Source organism: Emys orbicularis, chromosome 10, assembly GCF_028017835.1.
Source record: "Emys orbicularis isolate rEmyOrb1 chromosome 10, rEmyOrb1.hap1, whole genome shotgun sequence".
NCBI classification, from domain to species: domain Eukaryota; kingdom Metazoa; phylum Chordata; order Testudines; family Emydidae; genus Emys; species Emys orbicularis.
Genome location: NC_088692.1, coordinates 12,970,162 through 12,995,430, shown reverse-complemented (window position 1 = coordinate 12,995,430; position 25,269 = coordinate 12,970,162). Strand labels below are relative to the sequence as shown.

Sequence of the window (25,269 nt, the reverse complement as noted above, 5' to 3'; positions counted from 1 at the left end):
ATTAAATTGCTCATTATGGTCTGAAGTACAGGCAAATTATTTCAGGGTCATCTGAATCCAAGCTAAATAACTGGAATCAATGTACAATACACTCTTTATTCAAATGCAACTAATTTAGATACTTAAAATCTCATTAGTTTAAAATAAAAAATGTTTATAACATTGAATGAGCAATTGATATAGTCTTCCTTAGTGATATCTTGTTATTAAAATCATGCCATATTCTTGTTGAATGACTGAAAATGTTCCTAGAACGTGCCATATTACAGTAGTATAAACCACTGTAAGCATGTTTTAAAGACTGCCCTAAAGTAGAATGGCTCTTATTTTCAGCCCTAACCTTAGTTATACCCTGAATCCATTTAGTATTTGGCTTTATGTTATGTAACTGTGTTATAGGTCTAACAGTTCTCAAACCAGCATAATGCTTTTTTAATATGTGCTTTAAACCCCCCCCACACAAAAGTGTACATAATTGTGCACACTGTTACACAGAATAGGCCTCAGAATAGCGATCAGACCCCATGATTAATGCCCCTTAACCCTCCTGACTTAATCACTTAGAGATAGCACGGTGGAAGGGTTGTTTTTGTAATAGACCTCTCAGCCAATCAGAGCATGCAGCTAAAGCTTAAAGGATTATACGTGTGTGTGTATGTGTGGGGGGAAGTCACATGTATATACAGAGTTCAGTAACACTAACAAGAGTACTGCAGTGGAGTCAGCGTTCTTTTTCTAAGCTCTGCTATTGTTTATTCTTAATAGAGAAATGAGATATCGGAGGTTTTGCTGAACTTATTCTGAAAAAGGTTCCAATACCAGCAAAATGTTTCTGCCTGCGATCAAGAAACCCATTTGCTACAGCCTCAAACAACAGGGTCGTGCTTACCGGGTGAGTTTTTGACAAGTTCACATTGTAGCTTGCTCTCATTTTTCAAGCAGCCTGCATAATAATTTAGGTAACACAAACACCAACTCTGTGGAGCTGAATAGTTTCTTCATCAGAAGACAACATGCAGCTTATATGGTGCACCTCTAGAAAGAGAAACCATATTTTTAAAATGTGTGCATGTTACTGCTTTTATTATGGACTGTTCAAAGGAAAATACTACAGTAGACTCTCTTGTGTGCACATTAATCCTCATTCATTTCCATCATATTAACCTTGATTTTTCAACTATTGTTTCTTTTCATTTTTGTACAATTTTAAAAGATAAATTCATTATATCCTTATTTTTAACCCCTCATTGTTTATTTTAAATATGGAGTTCTGCCAGCAGAGAATTTAGTCTGCTTATTCTTTTAACAAAACAGAAAAAATACATCCCCTGAAAAACCAGTATACTTACTGGAAAAAAATGTTCTTTTTTTACATAATATTTTATTCACAGCTACAATAGCAAAAACTACAGTAAACTGTACTGTGAAATACAATTGGAAAGTAGTTGAAAGACATTGCAATATACTACAGTCAGAAACAAAACCAATTAGTCACCAAACCAATTATTAACCTGCTTTTTCATTTACTCTGTATTACAACAGAAAGTAAGCCAGACTGAAATTTCATCATGATACAGATTTGCTTAGTGCTTTCAGCAATAACAAATATAAACTATTTCAAATAAACTATTTTTTTTAAGGTGATTAGGTATATATACTATGCTCATCACTGTGTGTATTTTCTTACTGCACCTAACAGAAATTAGGCCCAGCGTACACTAGGGCTTTAACTGTCAGTTGAACTTTAGGACTCTCTTTATAAATTAAAGAACCAGGAAAAAAAGGACAAAAATGCTATTTCCTTTATCACCATAACATTCTTGTGATGCACTCTGTTGGCCCAATTCAATTCACATTAGAGTCAAAAGAAAAGTCTCCCACTGAAATCAATGGAAGTTGGACTGGTCCCCAAATTAGCCAAGGAAAATGGCAGTCAAACATTTTGAATAAGATAATTCCTTTGAATTTCTGTTCTTGATCTGTAATAATGACCTTTAAGGAACGGAAAAGAGAACTGTACATATTTTGAAAAAGCTAAATATAGGCCCCAATCCTGCATATGCTTAAATTTATGTTCTAGTAGTCCCAAGGTCCCTGTTGCTAACTGTGGTTCAGCACTGATATATATTTTACATCCGTGCGCTGTGTAAAAACAATATGTCATCCATTGGAAAAAACCTGGCTGTGTGATAAATTAATTACACTGCTCTACAGCCAAAATGCTTCTGAAATAAATGTAGTCAAACTTTACTAATTCTGGGTCACTGAGAACGAAAATGATGCTTAAAATTGTTGATTGGCTCTAGTTTTCAAGATATGCTATTGGGTCAGTATATACGACCCTTGACTTGGGAATGGCAGAGGATAAGTGAGTTATAAAGGGAAGGGATCTCAATTTAAACCAGAAATGACTAAAATACATCTTTGACTGGATCTATGAATAAATCTATGACTGGGTTTGGACAGTACTTGCTTTTTAGGCAAAACAATGAATGATGCAATCTGAAGCTGGTATTGCGTCATACATGATATGAATTGCATCATGTATCAGAGGGGTAGCCGTGTTAGTCTGAATCTGTAAAAAGCAACAGAGGGTCCTGTGGCACCTTTAAGACTAACAGAAGTATTGGGAGCATAAGCTTTCGTGGGTAAGAAGTGAGGTTCTTACCCACGAAAGCTTATGCTCCCAATACTTCTGTTAGTCTTAAAGGTGCCACAGGACCCTCTGTTGCGAATTGCATCATGTTATTCCTAGAAGTCATGGATGATGCAATCATAACGAAGCTTACATCACTCTGCTGAACAAATTGCCCAATATCAGCTCTAGAAATCATACAGTGTCGTGCTCTCTTATTTGTCAGTGTTTGATTTTGCAAAGGGACACATTTCTGTTTAGCCAAAGTGAGCAGAGATGCCTCGTACTTGTGTGAACAGTGCAGATAACTTCTGCTATGTTTGTGGTGAAGTGACTTTTGCATCACAAAAGCGCAGTATAACCACTATGGTTAAGAAAGCCTATCACCTTTATTTTGGCTGCAAAACTGGAGATCAGGACAAGAGGTGGGCCCCACACATATGCTGCAACACTTGTGCAACAAACCTTCGCCAGTGGTTGAACAGGAAAAGGAAATCTATGCCTTTTGCAGTGCCAATGATTTGGAGAGAGCTAACAGATCATACCAGCAATTGTTACTTCTGCATGGTGCCTCCAGTTGGGAAAGGTGTGTCAAAGAAGAAAAAGTGGACTGTGCATTATCCAAACATTCCATCAGCTATATGCCCAGTACCCCACGGAGAAGGACTGCCGGTTCCTGATGCACCAGAATCATTCTCACTTGAGTCAGACGAGGAAGCGGAAGAGGATGAAACTTCTGGTCCTGAACCATCAATGTCACAGGACCCACATTTTCTCCCACCCTCCTCCTCTGAACCACACCTCATAACACAAGGTGAACTGAATGACCTTGTCAGGGATTTGGAACTACCCAAGAGTAAGGCAGAGCTGTTGGGCTCCAGACTACAGCAATGGAATCTCCTGGCAGGTGATGTTAGGGTTTCCATGTTCTGTGACCGTCAAAAGGATCTTGTCCCATTCTTCTTCATGGAAGGTGATTTTGTAGCCTGCAACAACAACATCGATGGTGTGATGGCAGCCCTCAACATCGTTCACGATCCAGATGAGTGGAGACTGTTCATTGATTCATCGAAGACGAGTCTTAAAGCTGTTTTACTGCATAATGGCAATGTTTTGCCATCAATTCCAGTTAGTCATGCAGTCCATATGAAGGAAACCTATGACAACATTATGCACCTCAAAAGTTGTTTCAACTATGACCAACATCAGTGGCAGCTTTGTGGCGATTTGAAGGTTGTTGCTCTCTTGCTTGGTCTGCAGACTGGATACACAAAGTCCTGCTGTTTTCTCTGCGAATGGGATAGTCGTGCAAGAGATTCCCACTACATCAAGAAAGATTGGCCACTCCGACAGTCATTGGAGCCTGGGAGGAAAAGTGTTCAGCATCCACCACTTGTTGAATCAAGGAAGATTTTGTTACCACCCTTACACATCAAGCTGGGTCTGATGAAGAACTTTGTCAAGGCCATTGACAAAACACAAGCAGCTTTCAAGTACCTCCATGGAAAATTTCCAAGGTTAAGTGAAGCTAAGATAAAGGAAGGTGTCTTTGTTGGTCTTCAGATTCGTGAACTTCTTCGAGATGATGCATTTGACCATGCACTGCGTGGCAAGGAAAAGACGGCATGGAAAGCCTTCCAGTTAGTGGCAATAAATTTTCTCGGAAACAACAAGGCAGACAACTACAGGTTATTGGTGGAAAACCTCCTCAAGGCATACAAAAGCCTTGGTTGCAACATGTCACTAAAGATACATTTTTTGCACTCTCATCTAGATTTTTTTCCACCGAACTGCGGAGCAGTGAGCGACGAGCACGGCGAGCGATTTCACCAGGACATTGCAACAATGGAGAAACGCTATCAGGGCAAATGGAGCCCATCAATGCTTGCAGACTAGTGCTGGACAGTGACAAGAGATGCTCCATTTAATGAATACAAGAGACAAGCCAAGAAGCGCCGAGTAGACATTGAATAGGACTAAACTATGTACAGAATAGTTTTTTGCCTTTTGTTTCATAATAAATTTTATTTATATAACCCTTTTGCTGATTTTTAAAGTGTTACATAAAAAGGACAGGTGAAATATTATCATGTAAAGCAACCATAAACACATGAAAAGACCTAGGTTTACAATTTATGATTAAAACTCTACTATCTACACAATATACATAGACATAAAATGTAAAAACTTAAATATCTTAGAAACAGTAGCCAATCAGTTGTTTTAATTGTCATATTTGAATTCAGCACATCAAAATACATAATAAATAGCACATTTTATCTCTGAAGCAGACGACTTCTCAAAAATTGTAGACCAGTGTTACTAATCAATCTAAAGACTACAATGTAACTGTAAGTACTGATATTTATTTCACTGCTGATCATTTCATTATTATATATTTGTATTGGGGTAGTATGTAGAAGCATCAATCAGGATTTATGGCCCCTTTGTGCTAGGCACTGTAAACAAACAACGGAAAGGTCCCTGCCCCAAAATCTTGCAGTTTAAATATATGATGAGAGACAAACGAAACATACAACAGATAGATGGAGAGAGAACAAGATAACAGTGAGACAATTAATATAGGTGGCAACTGCCTAGCCATTATCAAATGTTTTGTAGCCATCCCAGCACAGCTGAGTTTTTCAGAGAAATTTGAAGGAGAATAATGTAGTGGCTTTCTGGATTTTTATGGAAAGCTTTCCCCATGCATATGGGGGGGGCATTCAAGAAAGCACAGAAATACTTATGGGAAAATTTGACTAGTCTCTGTTCTGTACAGCAGCTTGCTCAGTACAATCTCATGGTATAGTCTGATTTTTAGCTTGGTGTAGAGACCTTTGTTTGACTAGATGTTGTCCATCCTTCCAAAGTGGTGTTTGCTTTTCCTAATCTCATATGAATATCTTTATTGCAGACACCTTCAAATGTCATCACACTCCCCAGATAGCAGAATTCTTCTATCTGTTCGATTTCTCTTCCAGCCACGTACACCTTTCCATCTGTGGTCCAGTTTCCGACCTTCATAAACTTGTTTTTTCTCAGCTTTTACTTTCAATCCAATTTTTGCTGCTTCCTGTTCTACCTCTGATGTAAGGGCCCTATGTCATTCCATGTCATACTTAGTAAAACAATACTGTCGGCAAAGTCAAGGTTGTGTAACTCATCTCCGCTAACCCATTTGACACTGTCCACAATGATCACTTGATCACCTAGTCTATTGTTAACGCCAAGAGGACTGTTGATAACGAACACTCTTGTCTAACTCCAGTCACAATATCAAACCACTCACCCAGGCCTGTATCTCATCTTACTGTGCATCTACTTCCATCATATATACTCCTTATTATGTTGATCAGCTTGTCTGGTGTCCCATAGCTTCTAGCAATATTCCACAGGGTCTCTCTGTGGACACTAATGAACACTTTCTTAAAATCTATAAAGTTGATTAAAATGGTGTGATGAACTGGGGTTCTGTCTGTACCACTTCTTAATCATAAATGATTTTATGACATTGTAATATGGAAAGTACAGCTGTCAAGCGATTAAAAAAATTAATCGCATTGTTAAACAACAATAGAATACCATTTATTTAAATATTTTTGGATGTTTTCTACATTTTCAAATATATTGAGTTCAATTACAACACGGAATACAAAGTGTACAGTACTCACTTTATATTTATTTTTGATTACAAGTCTTTGCACTGTAAAAAAAACAAAAGAAATAGTATTTTTCAATTCACCTAATGCAAGTACTGTAGTGCAATCTCTTTATCATGAAAGTTGAACTTACAAATGTAGAATTATGAACAAAAAAACTGCATTCAAAAATAAAACAGTGTAAAATTTTAGAGCCTACAAGTCCACTCAGTCCTACCTCTTGTTCAGCCAATCGCTCAGACAAACAAGTTTGTTTACATTTGCAGGAGATAATGCTGCCCGCTTCTTGTTTACAATGTCACCTGAAAGTGAGAACAGGTGTTCTCAGGGCATTGTTGTAGCCGGTGTCGCAAGATATTTACGTGCCAGATGCACTAAAGATTCACATGTCCCTTCATGCTTCAAACACCATTCCAGGGGACATGCGTCCATACTGATGACGGGTTCTGCTCGATAACAATCCAAAGCAGTGCGGACCAACGGATGTTCATTTTCATTATCTTGAGTCAGATGCCACCAGCAGAAGGTTGATTTTTCTTTTTTGGTGTTTCGGGTTCTGTAGTTTCTGCATCGGAATGTTACTCTTTTAAGACTTCTGAAAGCATGCTGCACACCTTATCCCTCTCAGATTTTGGAAGGCACTTTAGATTCTTAAACCTTGGGTTGAGTGCTGTAGCTATCTTTAGAAATCTTACATTGGTACCTTCTTTGCGTTTTGTGAAATCTGCAGTGAAAGTGTTCTTAAAATGAACAAAATGTGCTGGGTCATCATCCGAGACTGCTATAATATGAAATATATGGCAGGATGCAGGTAAAACAGAGCAGGGGACATACAATTCGCCCCCAAGTCGTTCAGTCACAAATTTAATTAACGCATTTTTTTTTAACGAGCATCATCAGCATGGAGGCATGTCTTCTGGAATGGTGGTCAAAGCATGAAGGGGCATACGAATGTTTAGCATAGCTGGCACGTAAACACCTTACAATGCCGGCTACAAAAGTGTCATGCGAATGCCTGTTCTCACTTTCTGATGACACTGTAAGTAAGAAGAGGGCAATATTATATCCTGTAAATGTAAACAAGTCTTAGCAATTGGCTGAACAAGAAGTAGAGCTGAGTGGAATTGTAGGCTCTGAAGTTTTACATTGTTTTGTTTTTGAGTGCAGGCTCAAATGACAAGAGTGGCAACTTGACTTGAGGAGATTAGACATTAGAAAAGGTAAAAGAATGACTCCAACATTTCCTATTTATAATCTATAGAATAATATAGTGGCTCTGGGAGCTCTGCTGTAGTTATGTTCGGGGCCAGATCTCTTCCCAGCCCTGCCTGCCGCCCCGCGCGCCTCCCCCGGAGTGTGTCTCGGCCCCGCCTGCCACCCCCAGGCGATTTAAGAGGGCCCGGGGTCCCCGGCCGCCGCCGCTACCACCGGCAGCGCAGCGGGCCTAAGGTGGCTTCCTGCCCACCCTTACTCCATGCCACTCCGGGAAGTGGCTGGCACGGCACGTCCCTGTGACCCCTGGGGGGTGTGTGTGTGTGTCCACGTGCTGCTCCCACCCCGATTGCTAACTCCGCAGCTCCCATTGGCCGGGAGCTGTGGCCAATGAGAGCTAAGGGGACGGTGTCTGTGGGCAGCAGCGAGCGTGGAGACCCCTTGGGGCCCCCCCCGGGGGGGGAGGGTGTGCCGGTAGCTTTGGGATCCGCGCCACCCACGGTAAGCGCCGCAACCCTCACCCCCTCCCGCACCCCAAGCCCCTGCCCCAGCCCAGAGCCTGCACCCAAACGCCCTCCCAGAGCCTGCTCCCCACACCCCATCCTGCACCCCAACCGCCTGCCCCAGCCCAGAGCCCCCTCCAGCATTAAACTCCCTCCCAGAGCCCGACCTTTGACCCCTTTCACACCCAAACTCCCTCCCAGAGCCTGAACCCCGCACCCCCTCCTGCACCCAAACTCCCTCCCAGAGCCCGCACCCCCTCCTACACCCCAACCTGCCCCAGCCCAGAGCCCGCACCCAGCACCCAAACTCTCTCCTAGAGTCCTCACCTCTTCTGCACCCAAACTCCCTCCCAGAGCCCACACCTCTTCCACACCCAAACTCTCTCCCATAGCCTTAGGCAGGTGTGTGTGGGGCAGGAAGGACTTGGACCCATTCTGGGCACCACCAAAAATTATACAAACCTGCCTCCCCTGCTCAACAAGTAACTCTTAAGTATGATGGAGATTCTGAAATCTGGCCACTTGTGCTGCCCCATAAAAGAAGGTGTGAATGGTATATTTTACATGGACAGGATTCCATCAGTTTCCTTTTACAGATTAAATGAAAACATTTCAGGGCTTTAATTCTGAAATGTCTTGTAACTTTCTGTGCTTTCACAAATAGTACCTTAGTATTTCTTTGTATCTTGTGATCTTGATGGACCCATTCCCATTCTTATTTTGGTTTTGGCTTCATAAAAGGTAAAATATTTTCTCTTAAAAGCAATCATAACTGCTCTATGCACTGGTATTCTATGGTCTGCAAGAGTTTGCAAGACAAGATGAAAACTGTGTTAGTTTAAATGTCAATCAGATAACAAATCGTCCCAATGACTGATACATAGAATAAGATTCTGTTTTTAATACGTAATGACCCAAATGGTGCATTATTTTCAAGAAGTCAGAATAAATTGTTTGACTAAATACTTCCATTACATATGATAAGCCAAATTCATCAACAGGCCTAAATCTGTTGAAGTTATTGCTAAACACATCATTATAGAATGAATTCTTTTCTAAGTTACTTATCTTTCTCTGCTTCTTTGTTAGGTCTATAGGTTCACAGTATTTCATATTAAAAGAAACTTCGATTTATGTTCAGCTTTGAATTTCATGTGCATGTATTTTAAGGTTGAAGATGTGGAGTACTCCACAGCAAACAGTTTATGTGACATACTGGTGTAGCATACAGGAAATTCTGCAGTGGGGTCATTTAAATTTAAAAATGGAAGTTTTTACTGACCCAAATATGAAAATGAATACTACAAGATGTACAGCAACCTTTCTGTTATTCACCTTGATAGTAAAGTACATTCATTTTATGCTGCCTCAACTTCTTAGTTTTCAATGTACTGCAGAATTTTGGACTGATGGCGAGTAACTGCACTGGAGAAATTGTTTGTTTGGGGAAAAAGCAGCACTCAAAAAGGCATGGCAGGTGGATTGGGATGGTAGTATAATGGCAATGACTGGATATTCATGTTAAATGATTAAGAGTGAAGTAATCAACAATGTTGACATTTAAATTGTCCCTTCCTGTGTTCCAAATGTTCCTATTCTGGGAAAGGCGATTGTGTAAGTCATCATCATGTAAAGTTTGTTTAGTTTCCTTTCTCTACACTGCTTCCAGTCATTATTACTATTTAAGATATAAATTATGCTGGACTATAAAGAGTGGAAATATCGTAAGTACTACAGAAGTGACGAATACTTTACAATACTTTGTTTTCCTTAAGACAGTTTTGAAAATAAAATCCAATAAATCTTTGTGAATAATACAAAATATTTTTCCATTTCCACATACTAAGTAAGTTCAGACTCGTTGGATGGGTATCTGTATTCACCGTGCAAAGATTGCTTACTTTAACGAACACGGGTTTTGTTTAACTTGTATTACTAGTGTTATTTCTTTAGATTTGTACAAAAATAAACCCCAAGGATCTCCAGTTTTGCTGCAAAAAATTGTTGTGTCACAAAAATGACATGTTGCATACGAGGCATTCAAGTCCGGAGTGTGCTCTTTTTTGTGGGGGAGATGGGTGGGGGGGGGAGAACACCTCTCAAACATTCTGAATAGGAGAAGAGGAGGGGCAGTCACCTCCCCACACTGAGGCTCCATTGAGTTTTGGTGTTAAATCCAAATCAGAAAGGTATAGATGACTGGTGCCTCACCATATTGGGGGAGTACCAGCTGAAGGGGAGAATACGTGACCTCCCCATGTGTCTCCTCCCTGCCCCAGCCTGGGGCCCCCGTGCTCTCCCCGCCTCCTTCCCACCCCACATTACCTGGGTGGGGGTGGGGAACTCCTTGACGCCATCTCCTACTCAGCCAATGGCCAAGTTAATAAAACATAATGGTGTTTGATGGAGTTAACTCATACAGAGTCACCTTGGCAGCAGCTGCTACTGAGCAGCTGCAAAGGGATGCTGCCAATGTTAGCATAACCCCTGCAGGAGCCATATTGACAAGTAGCATGTAAGTAAATAAATAAATCGCCAGCAGAGTCATTTGGAGAGCAGATGTCCCTACTGGATGGCTTCTACTGCCATGGATTTGGGACCTTTCCCCACAACTCCCTAGAATCCATAATGTTGGGATGTCTCATCCCCAGACAATTCAAACAGCCCTCCCATCTCCTCCTGAAGGCATGCTATGTAGGAATCTCACCAGGTTTACCTAGTGGCTTTTTCCTGTCCCTGCTCTCCTCTCATGGGTTTCTTTGCTGAAAGGAAAAATATAAGAAACAAAAATACACAGACTTGTGTCCTTCAGTTCCAAAATACATAACTTCCCCCTCATCCTTCTGGAAAAAAAGGAGCAGAGGTTGCAGTGCCTTCCTTTAGGAAGAAGGTCTTAAGTAAGGATCTCACTTTTTTCCTAGCCTAGGCCATTAACAGAAATCTACTTTCCTATATGCAGCCTTACGTTGAGTGGGCTGCCAAAGATTTGATCTCAGCAGTCAGAAAGAGATCAGAATGGTATCCTTTCAATCCTGTTGTCTTCTCTGTTTTTACTCATGAAATATTGGGTCTTTATTGACCCAGAGCTGGGTAAAGGAATTGTGGAGCCTTGGCTTAGCAAGACATGGGAGCCCCTACAGTTTAGGGGTTCTATTCTGATATCATTTAAAAACCGAAGGGGGGTTGGTCTTCAATGGTCAATAAAATTGGGGGCTCCACAGGTGGCAGGAACTCCCAAAATGTGCACTTGGCCTAGGGCCTGGCTTAGTTTTAGGGATGGCATGATATGGTGGTTTTTACCAGGTAAAATCATAGCTTTTACTGCCTTGGGAAAAACGAGTTAGTCACAGTTTAAGGCATTTTCTATTTTAAAAATTGTTTCATTAATGAACACCACACTAAGTTTTAGTTACATATTCAAATTGTGGTTACATAAGGCAGTGGATTCCTAGATTAATTTAGGATTGTAAAATAAAAAGTTAAACTGCAATGGATGTCATAGTTCTATATGTAATTATAATACTGAATATCGGAATGTCTGCATACATTCTGGCATGATGTTTTCTCAATGAAGTTATGCCTGTCATGACTCATATTTCAGTTTTCAATATTATATGAATAAAAGTCAAAAACATCTGATTATGTGTAAATGACAATAATGCAGAGTTGTAGGCTTGAAGTACTAAGCAATCAGAGGTATGCAGGGTTGTAGACCACCAATTCAGGTCCATTTGGCCATGCAGTATTCTGTAGCAGAAGAGCACCTTTGATGTAGTGGATAGACTGAGCCTGTTCCTCAGTTTTGAATGGATGTATCCAAAGTTTGAACAGATTCATTCTATGCTTGCAGAACTTGCTGGGCACTGATGCAATCATTTTTCCCTTTCCCAGTTTAAGCTGATATTTACCAGCACCATGTCCTAAACTAGTTTTTCCTGGGAAATTGCCAATCCTGCTTAGTTCTCAAGATTTTCCAGATTACTGTTTGCTACCACATTGCCAGTTAGTCCCAGAGACAATGCAGTTTAATCGGCAACATGCCCTTGGCAGTTGTTATTGTGGTTTCCAAACTAATCAATCCTTTTGTCTTTCTCCCTGTAAGCAATCTTCCATTTTATTGAGCTTATCTGAAATGTTCTCATATTTTAGTTTAAAAGAAGGGGGGGGGAGGAGAGGAGGAGAGAGAAACAGACCAAATAAAGAATAAAAGAGAGAAAGAAGAAAGGGAATATACCCTCTGATGCAGGGGTTCTCAAACTGGGGGTCGGGACCCCTCAGGGGGTCACAAGGTTATTACATGGGGGGTCATGAGCTGCCAGCCTCCACCCCAAACCCCGCTTCCAGCATTTATAGTGGTGGTAAATATATAAAAAAGTGTTTTTAATTTATAAAGGGGGTCGGAATGAGAGGCTTGCTATGTGAAAGGGGTCACCAGTACAAAAGTTTGAGAACCACTGCGGATGGGTATTCATTTCTGAATAAAACAAACAAACTCTGAGATACTTTTCCTTTTGGAGTCAGACACACTGCAGTGTTACATAGAACAGTCAGCAGGAATGCTCATCTTGAAAAACCCTTGTCGTCATTTCTAGATTATGGTTTTTCTCTCTACCCAAATAGTTAAAGGAATGTCTTCACAAGACCCAGTCATGATTGGAGTCTCATTTGCCTGGCCCTGTTCATATATAAACTCCCAGAGAGTTGACAATCTAAATAAGGACAAGGAGGCACAACACAACTGGGGGAGAGGCGACAAATGTCACAGTACAGAAACAAAAGGTTGCAAATATTAGCTGTGTGTACTATTTGGAAGCTTCATTGTTTTTTTTTAAATAAAAATAAGTGTCACGGAGTCGGTCTCATAGTTTACAGCCAGAAGGGGACCACCAGATCACCTAGTTTGACCTTGTGTATATCACATACCACCAACACCCCCCAGCACCCACACACAAAACACAACGGATTTTAGACCAATGTATTACAGCCCACAGAAGACTAGACTATTCTCTGCCACAACTTAAACAGCTCTTCACCCTCCCATGGTATTTCCCGTCTCCCCCACAATGTATTTATAGAGAGCAATCACATCCCCTTTCAGCCTTAATTTTGCTAGATTAAACAAACCAAGCTCTTCCAGTCTCCTCTCGTAGGATAGGCTGAGGTGCACCAGTACCTGAGGACGCCATAATGGCTGGGAAATGATTAAGTGAGATATATCCAGATAATCCTGGCAAGTGACCCACACCCTCATGCTGCAAAGGAAGATTAAAAAAACCCCAAAACCAAGGTAACTGCTAATCTGACCTAGCGGAAAATTCTTTCCCGATTACACATTTGGCTATCAGACACTGAGCATGTGAGCAAGAACCAGCCAAAGAGAATGCTTGGTGCTACCTCAGAGCCCTGGTACACCCTGACCAATGTCCCATCTCCAGCGGTGGCCAACCCTGATGCTTCAGAGGAAGGAGATTTAAAAACAAACATGCATGCATGGTGGGGGGGAGTGGGAATCTCTTCCTGACCCCTGCAGGTGGCCGGCTGTAACCTTGAATCATGAGCATTTAGGAACATAAAACAATCTGGAAGTGAGCTCCTGGGCTACTGAGTCCTACCCCCTACCATCACAAGCAACTCCGCCATACAATCACACCCATAAATTTGTCCAGCTCTCTCTTTAAATTAGTTAAGTTGTTTGCCTCCACAACTCCTATTGGGAGGCTGTTCCAGAACCTTACTCCTCTGATGGTTAGAAACCTTCTTCTAATTTCCAGACGGAATTTCTTCATGGCCAATTTATATCCATTTGTTTTTGTGCCAACGTTGTCCTTTAGCTTAAACAGTTATTCACCCTCCCATGGTATTTCCCGTCTCCCCCCCAATGTATTTATAGAGAGAAATTACATCCCCTCTCAGCCTTAATTTTGCTAGATTAAACAAACCAAGCTCTTCCAGTCTCATCTCGTAGGATAGGCCATCCTCTTCCCCTAATCATCCTACTAGCTTTTCTCTGCACCTATTCCAATTTAATTATGTCTTTCTTGAACATGGCTGACCAAAATTGTACACATTATTCCAAATGAGGTCTTACCAGTGAATTGAAGGTGCTCAGCATTTCACAAGATTGGGCCAAAATAAGTTATGATTGCAAGAGCTGTGGAGAAATTAGTCTGTTCCACCTTGTGGCCAACTCTGGCCTTTTTGCTTGTATTTTTGAAACCTATTGTTAGATTCAATAGTATTTTGTGAACGAGTCACTTGTTCTTTGCTTCTCTCATACTGCACTCAATTCACTACCTTACACCACCAGTCTTATAGCATACAAACAATTACAAGTACCTCACCAGTCAAACTGGTCACCAGCTGCACCATATAATCATAAATGACAGGGTTGGAAGAGGCCTCTTGGGTTACTCAGCCCAACACCCTGCATCAAGTAGGATTTTCCTCTGCACTAATGCTAAAGGCATTTTATCTGTGCTTCTAGGGCAGAGGTGGGCAAACTACGGCCCACGGGCCACATCTGGTCCGCGGGACCGTCCTGCCCGGCCCTTGAGCTCCCGACCGGGGAGGTTAGCCCCCAGCCCCTCCCCTGCTCTCCCCCCTCCCCTGCAGCCACACTGCCGTGCGGGCAGCACTCTGGGTGGCAGGGTTGCGTGCTCCTGCCGAGCAGAGTGGCAGCGTGTCTAGCTCTGGCCGGGTGGCGCGGCTGCCAGACATGCTGCTCTGAGCGGCATAGTAAGGGGACCGGGGCTGGGGGGTTGGATGGTGGGGGGGGTTGTCAGGGGACAGGGCAGCTGGATGGGACAGAGATTCTGGGGGGGGGGCAGTCAGGGGACAGGGAATGGGGGGGTTGGATAAGCGTGGGAGTCCTGGGGGGCCTGTCAGGGGACGGGGGTGTGGATAGGGTCAGTCAGGGGACTGGGAGCAGGGGGGTTGGATAGGGGGTGGGGCTCCAGGGGATGGTTGGAGTGGGGGTCCCGGGAGGGGGCAGTTAGGGGACAGGGAGCAGGGGGGTTGGATGGGTCGAGGGTTCTGAGGGGGGCAGTCAGGGGGCGTGAAGTGGGAGGGGGCAAATAGGGCGGTGTTTGGGGAGGCACAGCCAGGCTGTTTGGGGAGGCACAGCCTTCCCTACCCGGCCCTCCATACAGTTTTGCAATCCCAATGTGGCCCTCGGGCCAAAAAGTTTGCCCACCCCTGTTCTAGGGCCTCATTGCCCTTATGTTACAAGGTGTTTTATTGAGTATAGATATTTCCATATAGTTTTAAGCCATTCCTTCTTATACATCCATCCAACTATTATTCTGTTAATCCCTATGGCATGAGCATAAAATAAACATTCAAGAGATTCCTGGTTATCAGCTTGGCGATAGTGGCACCCAAGGTAATCACTGTCTTCTCTCCTTTAGGAGTAAAACTTTTATTTTTAAAAGTAAAAGTGACTAGTGCAGCGTTTTCCAACTGTGGGTCATGCCCCCAGCAGAGGTTATGCCAGGAAGATCAGGAGACTGTCCCGCTTTGACCAACAAAATGCCGTTCCAGTTGAAGCAGCTCCTGTCCCGTGTGACTGGCTGAGCTCGGCTCCCTCTCTGGCCCTTGGTGCACAGGAGTTGCGGCGCTGCTCAGGTTTCGCCCAGCCACCCTGAGAGGAGTTGGCTACACCAAATTTGAGTGAGTGGCCACTGAGGGGCGAACGTGGGACATGCTTGCTCTGCAACTCCCTCCCCTGGGACTCCCACCCCTCAGGGGCAGCAGTCAACCCCATCACCCTCTTCAGCTCAAAGAGGGGTGCAGCTTGAAATGTTTGGGAACCACAGGACTAGTGACTGGTAATTCTGGGGGGAAAGCACCATAATTACAATCAATAATACTTAGCACTTACATTCTCAAAGTACTATACAAACACTTGATTAACTATCAAGCTAGGGTTACAGTATCATTGCCACACTTCTTTTCCAGTTATCTCAAGCCTGATCTGAAGAAATTCTATACAGCCCAGTAAGGTGCTATGCACCTTCACTCCCATTATACAATATTGTTCTTTTCAATCTCTATAAAGCCAACAGGAATTTAGAGACCTCCAAACAATGCAGGATCAGGTAGTAATGTGCAAGAGTCGTAGACCTAAAAGTACACGATTAATTTACTGGTTAGATGTGATTGACAGTCAATATTTTTAACTTGTGAATATGAGTTATCAAAGCTCATACAGCCTGGTTTACTTAGCTATTCCACACATATATGATAAATCTATAGTTTAAGCAAAAGATTATTTTCTAGACAAAAGGTTCTGAGTTTAAACAGCAAAAATTCCAGTGTCTCATGGCGGAAGCTTTATTTTTGTTAAGTCAAATGAAAAATAATCAAAACTTAAAATATCACTGTTTGAAACCCTGTTTATCTATCTAGCTTAGAGAGAATCTATTCTATACCGATGAATAAATCCCTAATAACAATGAGGGAAACTAAAGCATCTGCAGCACAGCTATAAAGTAAGTGAAGGCAAAAAGTAAAGCAATATTTTGCTTTTGGTTGATACTGTCAATTAAAATGTACATTGAAAATCAGGTAATAGCTTCTTTTTTCCAGTAAATCCTTCTATTTTGCTTCATCTGGGAAAAGTATTTTAATAGTCTGAATGGCTTCTGTACAAACAAAAAAACAGCTAGAGTAAAAATGAAAAGTACAAAATAAATTGCCAAACCATAGTTCAGCCAGCATAGTTCAAGCTCTCAGAAATGCTCAGTTTTAAGGAAAATCTGTCTGTCTGTCCATCCATATACAAGCTTGTTTCTCTTAACAACAGAAGGGGAACCAACAAGATTTGACCTCACCTATCTTGTCCGTACACACACCTGGGAAGTGAATTAAAAGTGCTTAGAGAACATTAATTTTTCCATTTCCTGATTTTTTAAATTAGAATATAAATGCCTGCACAAAGCCCATTGCAACATGTAGTTATACATTCACTAATATACATTAACATTTCACTACAATGCCTTTTATATTTCCAATCTCTAAACTGAAAGTAAATTTTCTGAATTTGTTTTTAACAACTCATAATACATACTAGTTCTTATGTAAGTAGTAGGGACACTTCAGTGTCTTGTAATCTGTATTTAGATATGCTGTACTATCTAGGATGCATCTCCTACAAAAATAAAACCTTAAACTGAATTTCTCAATTATAGTTTCCAAAGTCAAACACTGCATACATCCTTGAACAATGGCTGCCCAGCAAGTTAAATCTTCCATTTAATGAGAAAGAAGTAGGGGAGAAAAAATGCAAATGCAACTGTCTGATTACCAAACAAACCGGAGTGCTCCAGGAGCCTATATGCTTTGGCTCTAACATTTAGCAGCTTAATCGAACAGTCCACTCCCCTTTGAGCACGGCTTCTCATTTCTTGAAAATGGCTGTAAACAGAGAAAGGGAGGAGCCACAGTAGCTTGCCAAGTGAAGCAGAAACTTTGTGAGTAATTTACTAGAGGAAAAACAAGTGCAGCGCACACACGCACAGAAAATACCATGCTGTATGTGTTCTGCTGATAGGAGATCACAATGTTTTCACAGAGAAACAAGACAGCCCTTTTCAGTCTACTTCCTTCCTCTGAAATGTTAGTTACCAACTGTGTTTGGACCTTGAAGTACAAAGGAGTGCGGAACATGAACTGAAGGTAAGAATTTAAAAGGTCTTACAACAAAGCTAATGAAATAAAGTTGGGGCCACGAGAAAGTGAAAGACAAGCAGAAATTTAGGAGTAGTGGGGAAGGAGTTGATTTATAAAACCAGAACTGGGTATTAAATTTAAATATAATACTAGTGTAAAAAAGGGAAGCTGGAGAGGAGGGCATTTGGGGAAAACAGTCAAAATACAACGTATGGGGGAACTACAGGATTTATTTTTGCATGAGACTTGATCTAAAACTGAACAATAACTGCTTCAGATTTATCAAGTGAGACAACTCAATTTCAAGCATCCTAAAGACCCAATCCTACAGTCTTTACTCAGGCAAAACTCCTTTTGAAATGATCAGGAGGTTCGGCTGAATAAGGAATGCAGGATTGGACACTATATAGTTGTATATCCAATAGGTACAGTAGTTTCTCATGTGAATAATAAGCATGCTTAAAAACCAGGTGCTTTTGTTTCAAAAAAGTAGTTTCTCTAGTATTTTAGACACCTTTTAACTATATATTTCCCCAGAAAGTATGTTTATTATGGAGTTTAGAATCACTTCATTTATGTTCATTTCTAATGAGAGTTCTGTAATTTTACAAGAAAATTACTGGACAAAAAAAAATTGCCTACAGTTCCTATGATATAAGTATGACATTAAATTTAACTTAATTTAAATGATATAAACATAATGGTGTTAATCTTTAAACATTTGCAGAACCAAACATTAAATGCACAGATAAAAATGGCATTCTTTTCAGTATGAGACAATAGAAAGGGAAGTATTTTGTGTCTGATGTAATTTAGTCTGGGGTAATGACTATTAGCCACTTAGGGTTAGGTACTACAAAATGGATTTCCCTGGGAAAACCCGTGTCTATACATAGCTCCACTGCAGTCAGTGGGGCTCCACATGGGTGCAGGGGTAGACTTGGGTGGATCCATTTGCAGTGTCTAGCTCTCAGTCTGCAAAATTAGTTGAACCAACTCACTGAAAATGTAATGAGTTGACTTGTGGTTGCTGTCACCTGCAATATTTTCAACATATTTAAAATAGTGTACACTTCCTGTACAAGAAAATAAATAAAATAAATTAATGGAGATATCTCCTAGAACTGGAAGGTCATTGAGTCCAGCCCCCTGCCTTCACTAGCAGGACCAAGTACTGATTTTGCCCCAGATCCCTAAGTGGCCCACTCAAGGACTGAACTCACAACCCTGGGTTTAGCAGGCCAATGCTCAAACCACTAAACTGCTTTAGATTTTTCAAGGATAATATCAAGCTTTAAGAGACAACTTAAACAAAACTAAGATACTGTGTACCATTGTAATGCTGTAGCTTATGAACACACTAAAGGAAAAAATACAATCAGCTAGGAAAATAAGACTACTTTAAAACAATGATGAAGGAAAACTAGGATTAAACAATTATTAAACATTTACCTTGTACTTCTGCTGGAAAAAAAAAAAAGTTTTTCTGAGAAAAGTCCGTTCTTAAAAGTGAGTTAAGAGATTCATTTTCCCAATTCAAAAGATTTTATTTTTGGATTGATTCTTGCTGCAGGAACGTGATGGATACAGGTAATTGGAAATACAAATACACCCACTAACCAGCAGCAATAGGTATGGGGATTAAACCTTACAGACTCAGAGTCAAATTCTGTGCAACTCCTTTGACATTTCAATTGAATTACACCTGTGAAGCTGAGAGCCAAATGTGGCCCTATTGTGTTTACAAAACTCATATTGTGTAATTCAATCCAAGGCAGTTCATTCAGTTAAACATGCTGTCTAGTGACATTCATTTTAATTGTGAAATCTTTATTACATATTTGATTAATCTTGTCTCCCTTTTATTTCTTTTTATAAAGTGTGCTTATGTGTGCTCACACTCTCTCCCTCATACATTAAAAACAAAGAATTTTAACTAATACTGAGCATCTAACTATCGCTCTGTGTGTTTGACATATAAGATCACCCCCATACAGATCAACACTGGGGGACAGATGTCAGCAATCTTTAAACAGACCTCCCCATGCACTTCAATGGAGAGTTCTGCTTAAAAACTGATAGTACAATATAGTACTGTGGGAATACCAGTGCTGATACCACAGCCATGGATATTTTCATTTTTACAATGTTAGAGGGAGATTATTTCCATACTTTCGCAAACTCAGAGCTTCTGTTTTGGTTTGTTTTAGATTAAAACTGGTTTTAGTAGAAAAGTTATCCTTATGTTTATTAAGCATGGAGTAGCTGGACAAACTCTAGTGTACAGGGTTTTTAAAGAGTTTAAAGATCAGGGTTCCTTTTAAAGAGTTCAAGCAATTCAGGAAGAGGAAGGGTGAATAATTCTTACCCTTCTGGAATGAAATGAGACTGTCCTGATACCCGGCTCTCATAACATTACAATGTGTATTTAGTGTCAATGTACACATTTCTTGATTTTATTTGAAGTGCTGACTTCGGTATTTTCTTTATGCTGGAAATAATAAGGATCATCTATGTATATTCTCTCTGAGTTAGGAAAAGTAGAGACTTGAAACATGCATCTCAGAGATGTCTTTCAAGTTGCAGGACACCAAACCTTTCTGAACTCCTGCACTATCCTCATTTTAGGCTTATCATGGCAAGCTAACAATCTTTAATTAATATTATGGAGAAGGCATTACTCCCTCCATAATTTGTAAGAAATAAACTCCTTTTTTGAAATATACATTATAAATGTAACATAGTGCAATATTTGACACATAATGTGGAAAAGTAGCCATCTCTCTTATTAAACTGCAGATTTCAATGTTAATAATAGGGGCAAAACTCTAACAAAATCATGCTAAATGTGGAAATTGAGAAAGGAATATTTTAAAATGCTATTGCAAAAAAAACTTACCGGTACTTATATTTTCTGAAATTATTCTCTAGGTAAGGAAGGTAACAATTAATAAATTGGGCCCCACTCCTCCAAACACTGAACTACATACATAACTTTACTTACATGTGTAGTCCCACTGAAATCAATGGGTAAAGTATCTAAGTGTTCATAGATTTGAAGCCTTCATTTGGAAACACCACTAGAAATACATTTAGTTTTCAAAGTTCTTTGTGGCCTTGGTCCACCTTACCACTGGCCTATTAGCCACCTGCTCCCACCTCCCATTCTGATCTATCTTGGCCTCATGGCTGTTCCCTTCTTACAATTCTCTGCGGGGGAAATCACTCTCTTATTTATGCTGACTCCACCATATAGAAGTCTACAGTCCATTCTCTGTGTCACTTCTACTTTTTAAAATTCATCTTAAAATGTTCCATTTTTCTCCAGCTTACTACTGGTTCCCTCTGTACTGTGTTGTTTATTAAGGGTGCTGCGTAATAGTAGTCAAATGCGTTGTACTATATATCTGTTGGAGCTTATTTTTGAGAGGTATAGCTTATGTGTTAACTTCTGTTGCATGCCCTATAACAAACTATTTCATTATATTATTATTAAGAATTCAGCACATGTACTAAAATTCCTCAAACATAATTTTGGGCCATAAACAATTTTCTTCTAGACTAACAAGAGCCCAGGCATTTTAGCCATTTATAGCACATAAAATGATCATGTATGGTGTCTGAGATGTTTTCTTCATGCTTGGATTCTATTTTATTTAGAATTTAAAACATGAACAATTTATTTACTTTTGCTATTTCTCTCCCTTCAGAAAAGCTGGTAACCAGAAGAGAAGATACAAAAGTTAAGATCACTATGTGGCACTGTGAAGCTTTCAATAGTACCAAGAACAGCGAGAACCAGCATCTCTGCCATGACTTCCATCTGGTTCTTTTCATCTTTTCCCTACTCTACCTCATCATCTGTTTTCCAGTTGGCTTTTGTTACAATGCCCTGCTGGTCCTAGTTAATCTCTGTAACAAAGCAACTATGACAATGCCGGATGTTTACTTTGTCAATATTGCAATTGCTGGCCTCATCATCAGTGCGATGGCACCAATGTACCTTCTAGGACCTGCCAATACAAAATGGGCCATCTGGAATATTAACAATGAAGTTTATATTACATTACTCATTTTATTCAATGTTTCATCTTTAGTTATCATGTACTCTACTACATTGCTCAGCCTGGACTACTACATTGAACGTGCTTTACCAAGAACTTATATGTCAAGCGTGTACAACACAAAACATGTCTGTGGGTTCATCTGGGGAGGAGCTATGCTTACAAGTTTTTCATCTCTCTTATTCTACGTCTGCAATCATGTCTCCACTAAAATAATTGAATGTTCCAAGATGCAAAACAAAGAAGCAGCAGATGCCATTATGGTTTTTATTGGGTATGTCGTACCAGCTCTTGCTGTACTGTATGCATTTGTGTTAATTTTGCGAATACGTCATGAGGCTACACCACTGGACCAAGACACTGGAAGATTAGATCCTTCAATGCACAGGCTTTTGATTGCTACAGTCTGTACACAGTTTACATTATGGACACCCTACTATGTAACTCTTTTGGTAAACACATTTATTAATGTGCAAGGAAAACTTACAGATGAGAATTACATCCGAATATTACGTTTTATGAAGGGTTTATCAAAATTGTTGGCTTTCTCAAGTAGTTTTGTAATGCCTCTACTCTACCGATATATTAACAAAAACTTTCCCCACAAATTACGACGGCTGCTTAAAAGAATACACTGTGGAAATCAAGGATGTTCTCATGAACGCACAGTAGTACAGCAAGTTATGACGTAGGTGTGAAAGAATCTCATGGTCCTCAATTACTGCAGTACTTTGTATACTGTACTCAGTATGTGACAATGTTTTGTTGATTCTTAAAGATCGTTTATATGGGAGCACCTAGCAAGGAGGCTTGAAAAGAGCTTCCACAGTTTAAAAAAAAATCTCTTAAGCGTCTGTCTATACGTTATAATACCTGTGTTTTCCAGTATTTTCAATGCACTGAGTCAGTTAAAAAGCATAAGCTTTGTCTTCACAGTTCTAATAATCCTGTCTGAAGAAATCACTAAGGGGTTAAATGAAGCCTTGATTGAATACACAGCACTTTGTTATCTTATACAGGAAAAAGAAGTATTTTACTCTCCATATAAAGGAACACAATTGTTTTAATTTTAAAAGTAGAGCTATTCTTGGTGGTGGTGAAGACAGCATCTTTTCAATGAAGATGATCTCTGTTAAAGATCAGACTGTTCAACTATATAAGTTTTAATAGTGAAGTGTTAATTATAAGTTACTTTAGTATTTAATTAATTTGCTTCCTCTCCCTTCCCCAAAGAAGGGAAGAGGAACCTAAAATGCAATTCTCAGAAAGGATATTCTCATGCAGACTTAGCTACATTTTAATATCTTTGACAAATCAAATTTTCCTAGATGTAACAATTAACAGACATGCATTTAAGTCTTCATTGCTCTCTGTGTATCATAAAAACATTTCAATGATTCAGAAATATTTATTAACTATTTTAAGGGAATGAAGAGACATTTGCTCTGCATATTAAAACGAAGGATACAATGGTTCATGAAGTTAGAGTGAAAGTAAAATGTACATGGTTGAAGAATGTTTGGCTAAGTGTTATGGTCCACAAAAGTTCATGTAAATAGAGTGAATTATTTTAAACAAATAAATATGTTTCTAATGAACATTTTGCATTTTTAAGGGATATGCTTGTGACAGTAATAAATTGAAGTCTCTTTAATCATGGGACATTGTTAAATTTTGGGGGGGGGGGAGAGCTTTCGATGTAGGTATTGTTTTAAAATGGGCGAGGACCTGGAGCCCTTTGTAAGTCTCATAAGTTACTATTTTCCTTGAACAGAACAATGTGTTGCTTCCTTTAAAATGTGTCAGGCTATGAGTAGTCTTTCTTAAGATAGGCTTAATTATCACTATCTTACTTTTTAAGTACCAAAATTCAAGCACTTGAAAAGTGACAGGAAATGTAAAATGATGCAGAATTAAAAGAAAAATTCTATAGTTTCTAGTATTATTAAACATACATTTCTAGCTTCTAAATTTAACCGGTTGAAATTGCTCTATTTACATAAGCAAGAATAATTTGTATTTATTTAATATAGAATCAGCCAAGTTATACATAAAAGAAATAAGGAAAATAATCCATAATAGGAGTAATATTTAAAATGGATATTTATTCATTCAAACCAGCACTAGTTATTTGCTAAATATTTCGTGGAACTCCTTGCAGCCTGACTCCAGAATGCACTGTATCAATTGAATTTTTTAAATTCACAATAGTGATGAAGAAATTCAGTGCAGATTGCCAAATTTTACAGTTGAGAGAGTATTTGAAAAACAGAGATTCTGCAAACACAAACAGTGGAACCTCATTGACCTACACGAACAGGGGAGTGCAAATTAGAGAGGTTTCGGGGCTAGGAAACATTCGGGGAGAGCATCTGATCCAATGGTTAACTGTAAGTGCTCTCCCTTTGGGCACAGACAGCAGAGAAGCCAGAAGATGAACTGGTACTCTTCTATTGGCTTGTGGGGAACATGACATCATCTACACTGGCCCTGTCTCAACACAGTGGCAGAATTCCATTGGTTTAGTTAAATTGCAAAACTAAAATTCCACATTAGTGTGTATTTACAGTTTACCAAAGTGTAGGTTAGCAAGATTCTGCTGCAGAAGAAATAAGGAGAAAAAATAACTTTAAAACCCTTTTAGTTATTAATAGTACCATTTCACCATACTCTCTGTCTCAGGTTTTTTGTCTGTTTCTGTATAGATTACAAACTATGTGAACCAGGAAGAGTGAGCTCACAATCCATTTACCACTTCTTTTCCCTCCTCCCCTTCAGTACTATTCCACTCAAGTCTCCACACACCTGTCTCTGCTTCTCCTCTCTGGGTAGTAATTTATTCAGTTCTCCCATGAACATGTTGATTATCCTCTACTGTGCTTTTTGGTATCTTGTTCTCTATTTTTAATAATTACTTATTTTAATTAAGACTTTGCTCAAAATAATTTTTAATTCCCTGTATATTAAACCACTTGAAGGACTATTCAACTCAATCATATTGATCCCTTTCATAGGTTCAGTGTGTTGATTAGCACACAAATCTCCCTTATACCAGCTGATGGGAATGAACCTGACCTTTCCCTGTTACTGTGTCTGATTTACATTTCACCTAATTTTGAGCCAATACACCCCTTTCAGCCACATGATCATTCATGCTCTTCATATATCATGTGCCTTGAATCTCACTAAATATAATCTACTGTAATAAACAGAATACTGTAACAGTCATCTCTCAAATCTCTTTTCTGACCAGCATATCAGACAGCCGTTAAATTTTGCACACATTCAGTATCTGCCTTTACGTTTTCCAGTACTATGGAGCCTCTCAGTGCCATAGCATCAAAAATCTTGCCTTTATTTTAAATGTAAATAATGAAAAGGTAGAGAGATTTAAAAGTGAGCTCTTCACTACCTCATTAGCAGCTTCTTTATAGGATGGAAAGCGCCAATTAACAAGCATGAATCTCCTCCTCTAAATAATTTTTGCTATGTTGCCAAGTCTCTTCATGCTCTACTATCTCATC

The 25,269-nt window shown here is 39.8% G+C and overlaps 2 protein-coding genes across 3 annotated transcripts in view; one reads left to right on the top strand and one right to left on the bottom strand.

Annotated features, from left to right (window-relative positions):
- C10H7orf50 (chromosome 10 C7orf50 homolog) overlaps positions 1-25,269 on the bottom strand; it is a 209,526-nt gene that overhangs the window by 102,886 nt on the left and 81,371 nt on the right. The gene's annotated exons all lie outside the window — the stretch shown is intronic.
- GPR146 (G protein-coupled receptor 146) lies at positions 698-23,318 on the top strand. 2 transcript variants are annotated; one of them, XM_065412327.1, is made up of 2 exons: positions 698-892; positions 21,392-23,318. In XM_065412327.1, exon 2 carries the CDS (start codon positions 21,436-21,438, stop codon positions 22,435-22,437), a length of 1,002 nt encoding a protein of 333 aa, XP_065268399.1. In that variant the 5' UTR covers positions 698-892; positions 21,392-21,435; the 3' UTR covers positions 22,438-23,318. The 2 variants fall into 2 exon arrangements, with proteins under 2 accessions (XP_065268399.1, XP_065268398.1); XM_065412326.1 differs by lacking the exon at positions 698-892 and adding an exon at positions 17,526-17,687.